Source organism: Chiloscyllium punctatum, chromosome 17 (genome assembly GCF_047496795.1).
Source record: "Chiloscyllium punctatum isolate Juve2018m chromosome 17, sChiPun1.3, whole genome shotgun sequence".
Lineage (NCBI taxonomy): Eukaryota > Metazoa > Chordata > Chondrichthyes > Orectolobiformes > Hemiscylliidae > Chiloscyllium > Chiloscyllium punctatum.
Window position 1 is genome coordinate 77,557,413 of NC_092755.1, and position 15,693 is coordinate 77,573,105.

General features: G+C 45.2%; 1 protein-coding gene across 4 annotated transcripts in view; it reads left to right on the forward strand.

Annotated features, from left to right (window-relative positions):
• The first annotated feature begins 13,313 nt into the window (after window positions 1–13,313).
• rilpl1 (Rab interacting lysosomal protein-like 1) overlaps window positions 13,314–15,693 on the forward strand; it is a 48,285-nt gene continuing 45,905 nt past the window's right edge. Inside the window, exon 1 of one of the 4 annotated variants that reach the window (XM_072587616.1) lies at window positions 13,314–13,876. In XM_072587616.1, the coding sequence (XP_072443717.1) occupies window positions 13,589–13,876 (288 nt within the window). In that variant the 5' untranslated portion in view covers window positions 13,314–13,588. The remainder of the gene's footprint in view (window positions 13,877–15,693) is intronic. The other 3 variants (XM_072587615.1, XM_072587618.1, XM_072587617.1) reach the window with 3 other exon arrangements.

The window sequence follows — 15,693 nt, forward strand, 5'->3', positions numbered from 1 at the left end:
CCTGACATCAAAGCTGCATTTGACTGAGTTTGGCATCAAGGGGTTCTAGCAAAACTGGAATCCAGGACCAAATGGAGAAATGGTTGCAGAATGGTCATGACTGGGAAATAAACATCCAGGGGTACCAGACTATTCAGAAGGACAGACAGGAATGAAAGGGAGGTTGTGTAGCTCTGATATTCAAGGATGACATCAGGGCGGTGCTGAGAAATGATGTAGGTTCTATGGAGCATGAGGTCGAAACCATTTGGGTGGAAATTAGGAATACCAAGAAGAAAAAGTCACTGATAAGCGTTGTCTATAAGCCACCAAATAATAACATCAAATTGGGGCAGGCAATAAACAAGGAAATAACTAATGCCTGTAAAAATGGTACATGGGGGATTTTAATCTGCATGTAGATTGGTCGAAACAGCTCAGTCAGGGTAGCCTTGCCAAGGGGTTTGTTGAGTGTATCCATGATAGTTTTCTTGAACAGCATGTAATGGAACAGACGAGGGAGCAAGCTATCCTAGATCTGGTCCTGTGTAATGAGACAGGAATAATTAATGACCTCATAGTCAGGATCCTCTTAGAAGGAGATTTCACAGTATGGTTGAATTTAAAATACAGCTGCATAGTGTGAATATAAAATTGAATTCCAGGATCCTGTGCTTGAATAAGGGGGACTATGATAGAATGAGGGAGGACTGGCTAAAGTAAACAGGAAACAGAGACTTTATCGGGGTGATGGTTGACGAGCAGTGGAGGATCTTTAAAGAAATTTTTCAAAGTTCTCAGCAAAAGTGTGTTCCGGTGAGAAGCAAGGACGGTAAGAGGAGGGATAATCTGCCATGGGTGTCTAAGGAAATAAGGGAGGCTATCAAACTGAAAGAAAAGACATACAAAGTGGCCAAAAACAGCAGGAATCTAGAAGATTGGGAAAGCTTTAAAGGTTAGCAGAAAGCCACAAAAGGAGCTATAAAGAAAAGTAGGATAGACTATGAGAAAAACTAGCTCAGAATATAAAGACAGGGAGCAGAGGTTATTATAAATATATAAAATGAAGAAGTGTGGCTAAAGTAAATTAGTCTTCTCATCCTTCAGAGGATGAGAAGGGGCAGATAGTTATGGGAAATGATGAAATGGCTGAGGCATTGAAAGATACTTTGCATCGGTGGGAGGAAACTAATAACATGCCAGTAAGTGATGAAGAGACGAAGGTAGGTTAGGACCTGGAAACAATTATTATTACAGAAGAGCTAGTATTGGGTAAGCTAATGGAGCTAAGGATAGATAAGTCTCCTGGCCCTGATGGAATGCATCCCAGGGTACTCAAAGAGACAGCAGGAGAAATACCAGGTGGACTGGCAGTAATTTTCCAAAATTTGCTGGACTCTGGGGCAGTCCCAGCAGATTTGAAAATAGCAAATGTGATGCCACTGTTTAAAAAGGTAAGTAGACAAAAGGTGGGGAATTATAGACCAGTGAGCTTAACCTCTGAAGTGGGGAGGAAGATGGTTATGTCTCTTATCAAGGAAGAAATAGCTGGGCATCTCCACAGAAATTGTCCCATTGTACAGACGCAGCATGGGTCCATGATGGGCAGGTCATGCTCTACAAACCTTTTGGAATTCGATGAAGACATTTCTAGCAAGGTGGACAATGGGGACCCAGGGAATGCAGTGTAACGAGATTTCCAAAAGGCCTTTGACAAGGTGCCACACATGAAGCTGCTGCATAAGGATGCGTGGTGTTAGGGATAGAGTATTAACGTGGATAGGGGATTGGTTGACTGACTGGAAGCAAAGAGTGGCTATTCTGGCTGGCAATCAGTGACCAGTGGTGTACCTCAGGGATCGGTGTTGGTACCACAATTATTTACAATTTGTATAGATGTTTTGGAGTTGGGAACCAAGTGTGGAGTGTCAAAATTTGCCGATGACACTAAGATGAGTGGCAGAGCAAAGTGTGCTGAAGCCTATGAAACTTTGCAGTGAACATAGATACATTGAGTGAGTGGGCAAAGGTCTGGCAGATGGAATACAATGTTAATAAATGTGAAGTCATACATTTTGGTAGGAGTAACAGCAAAATAAATTTTTACTTGAATGTTAAAAGGTTGCAGCATGCTGATTTGCAGAGGGACCTTGGTGTCCTTGTGCATGAGGGTTGTTCTGCAGGTGCAACAAGTATTTAGGAAGGCAAAAGGAATTTTGTCCTTCATTGCTAAAGGGATTGAGTTTAAAAGCAGAGAGATAATGTTACAGCTGTACAAGGTGCTGATGAGGCCACACCTGGAGTACTGTGTGCAGACTTGGTCTCCTTACTTAAGAAAGGACATACTGGCACTGGGGCGGGGGGGGGGGGGCAGAGGAGGTTCACTAGGTTGATTCCGGAGTTAAGGGAGTTGGTTTATGAGGAGAGGCTGAGTAGATTGGGAGTATATTCATTGGAATTCAGAAGAATGAGGGGGGATATTATAGAAACATATATAATTATGAAGGGAATTGATAAAATAGAAAGAGATAGGACGTTTCCACTGGTGGGTGAGACTTGGACGAGAGGGCATGGCCTTAAGATTAAAGGAAGCAGGGTTAGAACTGAACTGAGAAGGAACTTCTTCACCAGAAGGTTGTTAATCTATGGAATTTCTTGCCCAGGGAAGTAGTTGGTGGTACTTCAGTAATTGCTTTTAAAGCTAAGGTAGATATTTTTTGAAAAATAAAGGAATTAAGGGATATGCTGAAAATACGGGTAAGTGGAGCTGAATCCACGAAAAGATCAGCCATGATCTTATTGAGTGGCAGAGCAGGCTCGAAGGGCTGGATGGCCTACTCATGCTCCTAGATCTTATGTTCTAAACTCACTGCTGGTTGGAGTCATACCTGGCACATAAGGAGATGGCTATGGTTATTAGAGGTCAGTCATCTCAGCTCCTGGACATCTCTGCAGAAGTCCCTCAGATTAGTATCTTAGGCCCACATTTTCAACTGCTTCATCAATGATCTTTTGTCCATCATAAGATCGGAACGGCAATGTTCACTGATAATTCCACAATGTTCAGCAGCATTCACCACTCCTCAGATACTGAAGCCATCCATGTTCAACTGCAACAACGTCTGGACAAAATTCAGGCTTGGGCTGACAGGTGGCATGTAGCATTTATGCCACATAAATTCCAAGCAATTACCATGTCTAATAAGAGATAATCTAACCATCGGCCATTCACATTAAATGGTGTTACCCTCACTGAATCCCCCACGATCAACATCCTGGAGGTTACTAAATAAAAACTGAAAGAACTGTGGATGCTGTAAATCAGAAACAAAAACAGAAATTGCTGGAAATGCTCAGCAGGTCTGTGGAGAGAAATCAGAGTTAATGTTTTGGGTCCAGTGACATTTCCTCAGAACTCCTGTTATGAGGCAATATTCTGGCTAGTAACTGACCTCCTGACTCCGCAAAGCCTGTTCACCATCTACAAGATAGAAATGAGGAATGTGATGGAATACTCCCCACTTGTTTGGATGGGTCCAGCTCCAACAACCATCAAGAAGTTTGACATGGATCAGGACAAAACATCCTACTTGATTGGCACCACATCCTTAAGTATCCATTTCCTCCACCAGTGATGCTCAGGAGTTGCAGTGTCTACTATCTGCAAGATGCACTGCAGAAATTTACCAAAGATCCTTAGACAGCAACTTAATTCATGACTACTTCCACGTGGAAGGATAAGGGCAGCAAACACATAGGAATACCACCATCTGCCAGATTCCACTCCCCCCCCCCCCCCCCCCCCCCAAGCCGCTCCCATCCTGTCCTGGATATATATTGATATTCTTTCACTGTTGCTAGGTCAAAATCCCAAAATTTCTTCTCTAATGACATTGTGGGTTTAGCTACAGCATATGGACTACAGCGGTTAAAGAAGGCAGCTCTCCACCACCTTCTCAAGGACAAAAAAGGTCAGCCATTAATGCCAGCCAGCAACACCCACATAGAATTCCTATTGTGTGGAAACAGGCCCTTTGGCCCAACAAGTCCACACCAACACTCCGAAGAGTAACCCACCCAGAACGATTCCCCTACCCTATATTCATCCCTGACTCATGCACCTAACCTACACATCCCTGAACATTACGGGCAATTTAGCACGGCCAATTCACCTAATCTTTGGGTTCTGGGAGGAAATCCATACAGACTTGGGAAGAATGTGCAAACTCCAAACAGACAGTTGCCCAAGGCTGGAATCGAACCCAGGTCCCTGGCACTGTGAGGTAGCAGTGCTAACCATTGAGCCACCATGTCATCTCCCATGAGGAATTTTAAAAAGTTAATTTAAAGTCAAGATGATGTGTTGCTTTTGGGGAACTTGCAGGTGGTGATGTTCTCATGCATCTGCTGCACCTTGTTCTTCTAATTGATAGAGGGTGTGTGCTTGAAATCTTGTAGATGTTGCATGCTGCTGCCACTATGCAATGGTGAGGGCATTGAATGATGATATAATGGATTGGCTGCCTATCAAGTGGGCAATTTGTCCCAGATGATGTCAAGCATCTTGTCTATTGTGGGAGCTGCACTTAGCCAGGCAAGTGAAGAATAGTTCATCACACTCCTAATTTGTGCCTTGTGAATGGTGGGCTGGCATTGGGCAGAAAGAGGTTAATTACTCACTGTAGGATTCCTAGCCTCTGGCCTGCCCTTGAAGCCATAATATTTATATAGATAGGCCAGAGCAGTTTCTGGTCAGTGGTAACACTGCCACCTGTTTCCCCTCCCTTTTGCCCAATCAAGGATTTTCATTGTGGGGTGTTTCAGCAGTGATAATACCATTGATTGTCATTCAGCAATGGTTACATTCTCTCTTGTTGGAAATGATTATTGCCTCTCAGTTGTGTCGTGTGAATGCTACTTAACATTTATCAGCCAAAGTCTGGATATTTTTCAGGTCTATCTGCATTTGGACATGGATTGCTTCAGAATCTTAGAAGTTGTGAAAGTGCTGAATATTGTTCAGTCATCAGTGCATGTCCCTAGTTCTGAGTTTATGATGGAGGTTTATTGATGAAGAAGCTGAAAATGATTGGATCTAGGACACTGTTGTGGGGAACTACTGGAGTGATGTCCTGGGTCTGAGATAATTGATCGCCAACAACCACAACCATCTTTCTCTGTGTAAGGGCAACTCCAACCAGCGTAATATTTCCCAATTTCCACTGACTGTAGTTTTGTCAAGTGTTCTTGATACCATTCTGAGTTAAATGCTTCCTGGATATCAAAGAAAGTCATGAAAACCAGAAACAGGAGTTGGTAATTCAACTCCTTGCAACTGCTTTGCCATTTAATACGATCATGGCTGATCTCATCTTAGCCTCAATTGCACTTTCCTGCCCACTCCCCATAACAATTCATCCATTTACTAATTAAAACAGATTTAAGAAGGATGATTTAGTAAGGGAAATGAGGAAATGGCTAAGGTGTTTAACAGGTATTTTGTATTGATCTTCACAGTGGAAGACACAAATAACATGCCAATAATTGATGACAAGGAGGCTCTGGCAGGTGAGGACCTAGAAACAATCATTATCACCACAGAGGTAGTGTTGGGCAAGCTAATGCAACTAAAGGTCATCAAGTCTCCTGGCCCTGATGGAATGTATCCCAAGGTACTAAATCAGACAGCAGAGGAAATAACAAATGCACTTGTGGTAATTTACCAAAACTCCCTGGACTCTGGGGTTGTTCCGGCAGATTGGAAAACAGCAAATGTGACGCCACTGTTTTAAAAAAGGAGATAGACAAAAGGCAGATAACTATAGGTCCATTGGCTTCTGTAGTGGGGAAAACGTTTGAATCTGTAATCAAGGAAGAAATAGCAAGACTTCTGGATAGAAATTGTCCCACCAGGCAAATGTAGCATAGGATCATGAAAGACAGGTCACATTTAACTCATTTACTGGAATTCTTTGAAGACATTGCAAGTGCAGTGAACTATAGGGAACTGATGGAAGTAGTATATCTGGATTTCCAGAAGACTTTCAACAAGGTGTCGTACAAAAGGCTGCTACGTAGGATAAAGATGTACAGCGTTACGAGTAATATATTAACGTGGAGAGAAGATTGGTGAAGTAACAGAAAGCCAAGGGTGGGGATAAATGGGTATTTTTCTGGTTGGCAATCAGTGGCTACTGGTGTGCCTCAGGCATTGGTTTTGGACTGCAATTGTTTACAATATACTGTTAATGGATTTAGAGTTGGGGATCAAGTGTAGTGTGTCAAAGTTTGTAGATGACACTAAAATGAGTGGTAGAGCAAAGTGTGCAGAGGACACTGAAAGTCTGCAGAGGGATAGAGATGAGTCAATTGAGTGGGCAAAGATCTGGTGGATGGAGTACAGTGTTGATAAATATGACCCCAGATTCTGTCATGAAACTACAGATTTCTTACAGAAACTCAGCACCCACGGACCAGTCAAACCAGGAACATTCCTCGTCACAATGAACATTTCAGCACTCTACACCAGCATCCCCCATAATGACGGCATCACGGCAACAGCCTCAGTACTCTACACCAACAACTGCCAGTCTCCAAACACCGTCCTACAGCTCATCCGCTTTATCCTTGATCACAATATCTTCACCTTTGACAACCAGCTCTTCATCCAGACACGTGGAACAGCAATGGGGACCAAATCTGCACCCCAAAATGCCAACATTTTCATGCACAGGTTCAAACAAGACTTCCTCTCTACATAGGACCTCCAACCAACACTATACACCAGGTACATTGCTGACATTTTCTTCCTCTGGACTCATGGAGAGGAGTCACTGAAAAAAAAACTACACAGTAATATCAACAAGTTTCATCCCACCATCAAACTCGCCATTAACTACTCTTTACTATCTGTCTCATTCTTGGACACATGCACCTCCATCAAGGATAGGCACCTCAGCACCTCACTCTGCTGCAAACCCACAGACAACCTCACAATGTTACACTGCTCTAGCTTCTCCAACATATTAAAACAGCCTTCCCTTTGGACAAGCCCAACGCATACACAGGATCTGTTCAGATGAGGAGGAACGTGACGGGCACTTGGAAGTACTCAGGGATGCCCTCATAAGAACAGGGGTACAATGCTCAACTCGTCGACCGCCAGTTCCGACGTGCTACAGTGAGGAACCGTAATGACTTCCTCAGGAGACAGACTTGAGCTGCAACTGATAGGGTACCCTTCATTGTCCAGTACTTCCTGGGAGCTGAAAAACTATGTCATGTTCTTCGCAGCCTGCAACACATTATCAATGAGGATGAGCACCTCACCAAGACCTTCCCCACACCTCCACTTCTCGCCTTTAAACAGCCACCAAAACTCAAACAGATCATTGTTCGTAGCAAACTGCCTGGCTTTTAGGACAATACAATACAACCTTGTCACGGTAGATGCTTCAAGACGTATCAGAGTGTTGACACGGATACTACCATTACACGTGGGGACACCTCCAACCATGTCTGTAGCATGTACTCAGCCAATGTTGTCTATCTCATATGCTGCAGGCAAGGATGTTCTGAGGCACGGTACATTGTCGAGACCAAACAGAGGCTACGGCAATGGATGAATTGACACTGCAGAACAATCAACAGGAATGTTCCCTCCCAGTCGAAGAACACTTCAGCAGTCCGGGACATTCGACTTTGGGCCTTCGGGTGATCATTCTCCAGGGCAGACTTCGGGACAGGCAACAACAAAAAGTGGCCGAGCAGAGGCTGACAACCAAGTTCAGTACCCATGGGGATGGCCTCAACTGGGACCTTGGGTTCATGTCACACTGCAGGTGACCCTATACACACATACAGACAGAAGGACACGCACAGATACTCCTACACACACACAAACAGGCCCTCTCTCATACACTCACACATACACTTCCACAAACATCCTCAAACCCGTTTACACTCATACTTACACACATGTACATATAAGTTTGTCGGGTGAACTTGCACTTGCAGAATTACATTTTACTTTGCTCAAAAAATGCATGAATCGATGGAAGATTCTGTAAATCCGTTTTTCAGATTAGAAGCAGTCTGACTGTTGTGGCACAAACAGCCTCACGGGGAGCTAACACCTTCAATACATTATCTGGGCCGACATGACACCAATTCTTAAAGTTCACTTGAGAAGGTAACTATTAGAAAATGTGTTGTGATTTACATATGAAAGAACTGAAACCAACATGGTCATTCTAAAAGATGAGAGACTTAACAAACAATCCAGGTCTTTTTCAATATATAATCTCAGTTACATCACACTGTAAACTTTTGCCATAAATTCTGTGTCTTACAATCTTATTCTCCACAATCACCTGATGAAGGAGTAGTGCTCCGAAAGTTAGTGCTTCCAAATAAATCTGTTGGACTATAACCTGGTGTTGTGTGATTTTTAACATTGTTGGTAAATGAGAAGTCATCCATTTTGGTAGGAATAACAGTAAAATGGACTATTATTTAAACGGTGAAAAATTGCTGCTGTGCAGACGGACCTGGGTATCCTTGTGCATAAATCACAAAAAATTAGAAATTAAGAAGGCAAATGGAATTCTGTCCTGCATTGCTAGAGGGATGGACTTTAAAAATAGGGAGATTATGTTGCAGCTGTATCGGGTGCTGGTGAGGCCATATCTGGAATACTGTCCTTACTTGCTCTCCTTACTTGAGAAAGGATGAACTGGCATTAGAGGTGGTGCAGAGGAGGTTCACTCAGTTGATTCTGGAATTGACAGCATTGGTTTATGAGGAGAGACTGAGTAGGTTGGGATTATACTCATTGGATTTTAGAAGAATGAGGGGGGATCTTCTGGAAACATATCAAATTATGAAGGGAAGAGATAGGGTAGAAGCATGGAGGTTGTTTCCACTAGAGGGTGAACCAAGAACTAGGAGGCATAGCCTCAAAATAAGGGAGAATAGGTTTAGGACTGAGTTGAGGAGGAACTTCTTCACCCAAAGGGTTGTGAATCTGTGGAATTCCCTGCCCAGTGAAGCAATTGAGGCTACCTTGTTGATTGTTTTTAAAGCAAAGATAGATTTTTGAATGGTAATTATTTTGTGTTTTTGATTTGTTTAAAAAAATTGAATTAGGGATTGTGGTGAGCAGTCAAGTAAGTGGAGCTGAATCCACAAAAAGATCAGCTGTGATCTTATTGAATAGCAGGACAGGCTCCAAGGGCCAGATGGCCTATTCCTGCTCCTATTTCTTATGTTCATATGTTCTAAAAATCTGTCTATATCCTCCTTAAAATTACTCAGTATTCCAACAACCACTACACTCTTGGGGTAGTGAATTCTACACGATCCTTTGAGAGAAATAATTTTTCTTCATCTCTACTCCTTATCCAGAAACTATGACTTCTGATTCTAGAATGCCCACATGACAAAACATCCTCTTATACACAGCATATTATGTTAGCATCTTATATTCCTGAATTAGATCTCCTCTCATTTTTCATTCTCAAGAGTTTAAAAGGCCTAAACTGTTCAATCTGACTGGCAGCGCGTCTGGGGGGAGCACGCACCCAGGGGAGGCTGGCAGCAAGATCAGGCAGCCCAGAGCAGCAGGGAGTGAGAGCAGGCAGGCTAGAGCGGCAGGTGGAGAGAGTGAGAGCAGGCAGCTCAGGGCAGCTGGCAGTGAGAGTGAGAGCAGGCAGCTCAGAGCAGCTGGCAGTGAGAATGAGAGCAGGCAGCTCAGGGCAGCTGGCAGTGAGAGTGAGAGCAGGCAGCTCAGAGCAGCTGGCAGTGAGAGTGAGAGCAGGCAGCTCAGGGCAGCTGGCAGTGAGAGTGAGAGCAGGCAGCTCAGAGCAGCTGGCAGTGAGAGTGAGAGCAGGCAGCTCAGGGCAGCTGGCAGTGCGAGTGAGAGCAGGCAGCTCAGAGCAGCTGGCAGTGAGAGTGAGAGCAGGCAGCCCAGAGCAGCTGGCAGTGAGAGAGCAGGCAGCTCAGAGCGGCAGGCAGTGAGTGAGAGCAGGCAGCTCAGTGAAGCTGGCAGTGAGAGTGAGAAGAGGCAGCTTGGGGCAGCTGGCAGTGAGAGTGAGAGCAGGCAGCTCAGAGCAGCTGGCAGTGAGAGTGAGAGCTGGCAGCTCAGGGCAGCTGGCAGTAAGAGTGAGAGCAGGCAGCTCAGGGCAGCTGGCAGTGAATGTGAGAGCAGGCAGCTCAGAGCAGCTGGCAGTGAATGTGAGAGCAGGCAGCTCAGGGCAGCTGGCAGTGAGAGTGAGAGCAGGCAGCTCAGGGCAGCTGGCAGTGCGAGTGAGAGCAGGCAGCTCAGAGCAGCTGGCAGTGAGAGTGAGAGCAGGCAGCCCAGAGCAGCTGGCAGTGAGAGAGCAGGCAGCTCAGAGCGGCAGGCAGTGAGTGAGAGCAGGCAGCTCAGTGAAGCTGGCAGTGAGAGTGAGAAGAGGCAGCTTGGGGCAGCTGGCAGTGAGAGTGAGAGCAGGCAGCTCAGAGCAGCTGGCAGTGAGAGTGAGAGCTGGCAGCTTGGTGCAGCTGGCAGTAAGAGTGAGAGCAGGCAGCTCAGAGCGGCAGGCGGTGAGAGTGAGAGCTGGCAGCTCAGAGCAGCTGGCAGTGAGAGTGAGGGCAGGCAGCTCAGAGTGGCTGGCAGTGAGAGTGAGAGCAGGCAGCTCAGGGCAGCTGGCAGTGAATGTGAGAGCAGGCAGCTCAGGGCAGCTGGCAGTGAATGTGAGAGCAGGCAGCTCAGAGCAGCTGGCAGTGAGAGTGAGAGCAGGCAGCTCAGGGCAGCTGGCAATGAGAGTGAGAGCAGGCAGCTTGGTGCAGCTGGCAGTGAGAGCAGGCAGCTCAGAGCAGCTGGCAGTGAGAATGAGAGCAGGCAGCTCAGAGCAGCTGGCAGTGAGAATGAGAGCAGGCAGCTCAGAGCAGCTGGCAGTGAGAATGAGAGCAGGCAGCTTGGTGCAGCTGGTAGTGAGAGTGAGAGCAGGCAGCTCCAGGCAACTGGCGGTGAGAGTGAGAGCAGGCAGCCCAGAGTGGCTGGCAGTGAGAGTAAGAGCAGGCAGCTCAGGGCAGCTGGCAGTGATGGTGAGAGCAGGCATCTCAGAGCGGCTGGCAGTGAGAGTGAGAGTGAGAGCAGGCAGCTCAGAGCAGCTGGCAGTGAGAGTGAGAGCTGGCAGCTTGGTGCAGCTGGCAGTAAGAGTGAGAGCAGGCAGCTTGGTGCAGCTGGCAGTAAGAGTGAGAGCAGGCAGCTTGCTACAACTGGCAGTGAAAGTGAGTGCAGGCAGCTCAGGGCAGCTGGTAGTGAGAGTGAGAGTAGGCAGCTTGGTGTAGCAGGCAGTGAGAGTGAGAGCAGGCAGCTCAGGGCAGCTGGTGGGGGCAACAAGCAGCTCAGGATGAAGTTGAGTCTTTCGTGGGGGAGGTCGAGTCGTTGTGAAGAATGCAAGACCAGCATGGCCAGGTGCTTTTGGACGGTGATGTTGAACTTTTAACTGTGTTTCTTTGTTTTTCTACTTTTTATTAAGTAGAACTGTAATATTTAATATTTTTTAATTTTGCACTCTCGCTCAAACCTCTCATTTCTGGAATCATTAGTGAATCTTCTCTGAACTGCCTCCAGTGCAACTGCATGACTCTTCAAGTAAGGGTCCCAAGATTGTATAATAAATGCTAAAATTCTAATTTCCTTTCTGGTTCTGTAGGTCTGTATACAGGTAGTCCTTCGATAGCATGATTGTTGCGTTCTTGTGCAACCCTGTGCTATAGAAAGATTGCACTTTAGAAACAGCGCTTAAAGTATTGGCGATGTAATCATGTTGCAGCCAACACACAATTTAAAAGTTTGCGTTTTAGAATCAGTGTCTCCAATTCATCAATAGAAAATGATAGAAAATTCACATTAACCAAAAAGGCATTATAGCAGAACGACTTGTACTATCTTTCTGTGATTCATGCACAACAATGCCCAGATTCCTCTGAACCAAATCACTCTGAAATTTCTCTCTGTTTAGATAATAAGTTGCCTTTCTATTCCTCTGATCAAAATGGATAACCTCACACTTATCAACATTAAACTCCATCTGTCCAATTTTGGTCCACTCACCTCACCTATCCATATCCATTAAAAAAGTTTTATTTCTTCATTGCTTTCCCACATATTTTATCATCATCTGCAAATTTAGCTACAGAACATTCTATCCCTGCATCAAATTCATTTAGACTGTAAATAATTGGGGCTGAAGACCAAACCATGTGACACCCACTAGTTGCATCTTGCCAAGCCGAAAAGACCTATTTATCTCCAATGTCTGCTTGCTGTTGGTTGCCAATCCTCTATCCAAGCTAATAAATTTCTCCTAACCCCTCTGATCTTACTTTGTATGTTAACCATTTGTGCAGCATCTTATCAAATGCCTTCTGGAAATCCAAATGTATTAAAATCTACAGAATCCCCATTATTCATCTTACTTGCTACATATTTGAAAAACTCCAACAAATTAATCAAAATGCCTTATTCCCCAAAAAGCCATGCTGACTCTGATGGATTGTATTTGGACTTTCTTACTTCTTCAATAATAGATTCTAACATCTATTAATGATGCATCTTAAGTGAACTACTCCGTAATTTCCTACTTCCTGCCTCCCTTTTCGAATAAGGGCATTCAGCTCTTTTGTCCATCTTAGGACAAAATGAGGACAGGAGCTGAAAGGCCATGAGAGTACCTTAACTGAGCATCATTGAGTAGGTTATTCCTTTGCAAATGCTAATTGATAGCACCACTCAGGGTCTCTTCTACCAATATGCATAGTCACCAATGAAAATTTTATTTTATGAATAGAATTGTATGTTAAGTCTAATAAGTTCCACTTTTGTCAGTCTCTCCAAATGCATTGCACACAAAGACTTTAAATAGTGCAGGTCACCCAAAGGTGCACAGCGTGAAGTCGTTTGCTGTTTGTCTGGCAACTCTTTGTTCATAAATTGATGTTTCTGCTGTAGAGAGTTGCTGCCGTGGCGAGCGTTATCGCTGTGGCACTTAATCCATTTCTATTTCTGGGGACTGGCGAAGTCTTGGAACTGATTGATGGTTGTTCTGTGCTCCAGCATCTGCAGTTGTTCGCTTCAAATGACCAGAGAAGTGGCTTGCAGTTTACTGAGTTCTTGTTACTTCCAATCCTTCCAGAAACATTTCAGAAACCTTCATGTTCTCCCTGAGGCAGCGTGTCGGGAGTTTAATTCCTGGAGGGGGTGGAGATGGAGTAGCTTGTTGCTCTCTGGTGGTGGTGAGCTGTGTTTTCCTGGGATCCTCTTTCCGCTGGCTGGAAGCTTGGGAGAAGTATGCAGCCCCTCCCGTATCCGGGGGTGGGGGCAGGCTCATGCGCAAAGCTTGCTCAGACTCACTCGGCCTGGCGATGTCTGTTTGCAGTGCACTTTATTGGAATTTCAGGCAGGATGTTCCCAGGGAAGTCCTAGTCCAGGGAGAGGACTGTTTGGAGAAGAAAGACTAAACAACATCAGGGAGAGGGAGGCTTCTTTTCCAAGTTTCGATGCAGGAAGGTTAGGAAAAGGCGAGCAGACAAAGGGGGGGTTAGGAGGCTGGGGAGACACATCATGGAAGGAGCGGTGTCAGCACTCGACAAGACCGCCACCGAGCTCTCGGTGATGGATGTCTACGACATTGCGGCGGTGGTCGGCCAGGAATTTGAGCGCATCATCGACGTGTTCGGCTGCGAGGCGATCGCCAAACTGATGCCGAAAGTGGTGCGGGTTCTGGAGATGCTCGAGGTGTTGGTGAGCCGCAACCACATGAACCCAGAGATTGACGAACTGCGCCTGGAGTTGGACCGGCTGAGAGTGGAGAGGATGGACCGCATCGAGAAGGAGAGGAAACACCAGCAGGTCAGAGCCCGAGGGAGGGGGGAGGGGGGGAGAGATAAATACAGTACTGCTGTTTCCAAAACACACTGCCTCTGATGGAAACTATCCAGGGAGTGAGTCTGAGCAACCAGCTAGCTTCAGGCTGAACCGACCACAACAAAGCTGGCTTTGCTAAAACTCCTTACTTCACTCTTTCCAAGTAACAGTCTGGTGGAAGGCGATTGTAGATGTTCATTTTTTCGTTTAAATTTACAAAAGGAATGTTCTCAGGAACAGGAGCCATTAGATCAGTTACCCAGTCTAATCTCACTTTTTTTTTTCAATATCTCACTCATCTCTGTCTCTAATATCACACACTCTCCTTCGCTCCCCACACTCTTTAATATGCCACACAGTCTAATCACACTCACTCCTTCCTGTCCTCCTCATACTTGCTCTCCTCTGTTCTGTTCCCACTCGATCTCCTCCATCACTCCCCAAAGCGTTGAATATACCACAGTCTAAGTCCACTCTGTCCCCCTCTCCACACTCTGTGCAATCCACCACCTCTAATCACACTCCCCCACAACGTTTCATATTCCTCTCCCTTGAGATTTCAACATTTAGTCTGCTCTGTGAAGAATGTTTTCCTGAACCTCCACTCTAATTTCCAGTGTGCACTCCTATAATTTAAAAGGTTTTAAGTGACATAAATAGAAATTTAAAAAATACAAAATATGCAAGGGAATTCTAGCAAAATAGCCATTTGTTAAATTCTTTCACAGAAAGAGGGCATTGCTGGCTTGGTCTATATTTATTGCCACCCCTAAATGCTCAGAGGGCAGGTCATAGAGTCATAGAGGTGTACAGCATGGAAACAGACCCTTCAGTCCAACCCAATCTAGTCCCACTTGCCAGCACCCAGCCCATATCCCTCCAAACCCTTCCTATTCATATACCCATCCAGATGCCTCTTAAATGCTGCAATTGTATTAACCTCCTCCACCATTTCCTCTGGCAGCTCATTCCATACACGTACCACTCTCTGCATGAAAAAGTTGGCCCTTAGGTTCCTTTTATATCTTTCCCCTCTCATTCTAAACCTATGCCCTCTAGTTCTGCTCTCCCCCCACCCAGGGAAGAGACTTTGTCTGTTTACCCTATTCTTGCCCCTCATAATTTTATAAACATCTATAAGGTCACCCCTCAGCCTCCGACGCTCCAGGGAAAACAGCCCTATTCAACCTCTCCCTATAGCTCATGAGAGTCACTGTGGATCTGGGTTCATGTGTAGGACACAACAGCTAAGGATAGCAATTTCTTTCCCCTCGGAACATTAGTAAATCAAATGGGTTTTTCTGACAATGGATTCATGGTCATCATTAGACTCTTAATTCCAGATTTTTATTGATTTCAAATTCTACCATTTGCTGTGGTGGGATTCAAACCTAGGTCCCCAGAATGTTACCTGGGTCTCTGCATTAACAGTCCAGTGATAATACCACCAAAACATCACCTCTTTCTGTGATTCTGGAATGGATGAAAAATAATTTACTGTTTAAATTATGATCACTGATTGTGAGGTTTTGTTTAAGTTAATGCACAAGATGTAGGTGACATTGACTGGAGCAGCCTTTATTGCCCATCCTCCCTAACTGCCCTGGGCAAGGTGGTGGTGAACTGCTGTTTTGAATTTACTGCTGTCCATTTGATGTGGATATACCCACATGCTGTTAGGGAGGGTGCTCTAGGATGTTGATCCAGTGACAAGGAAGCAGCAGCATCAGGATGATGTGTGGTTTGGTGGGGAATTTGCGAATGGTGTTTCCCATGAATCTGCTGCCTCTATCCTTTAGATT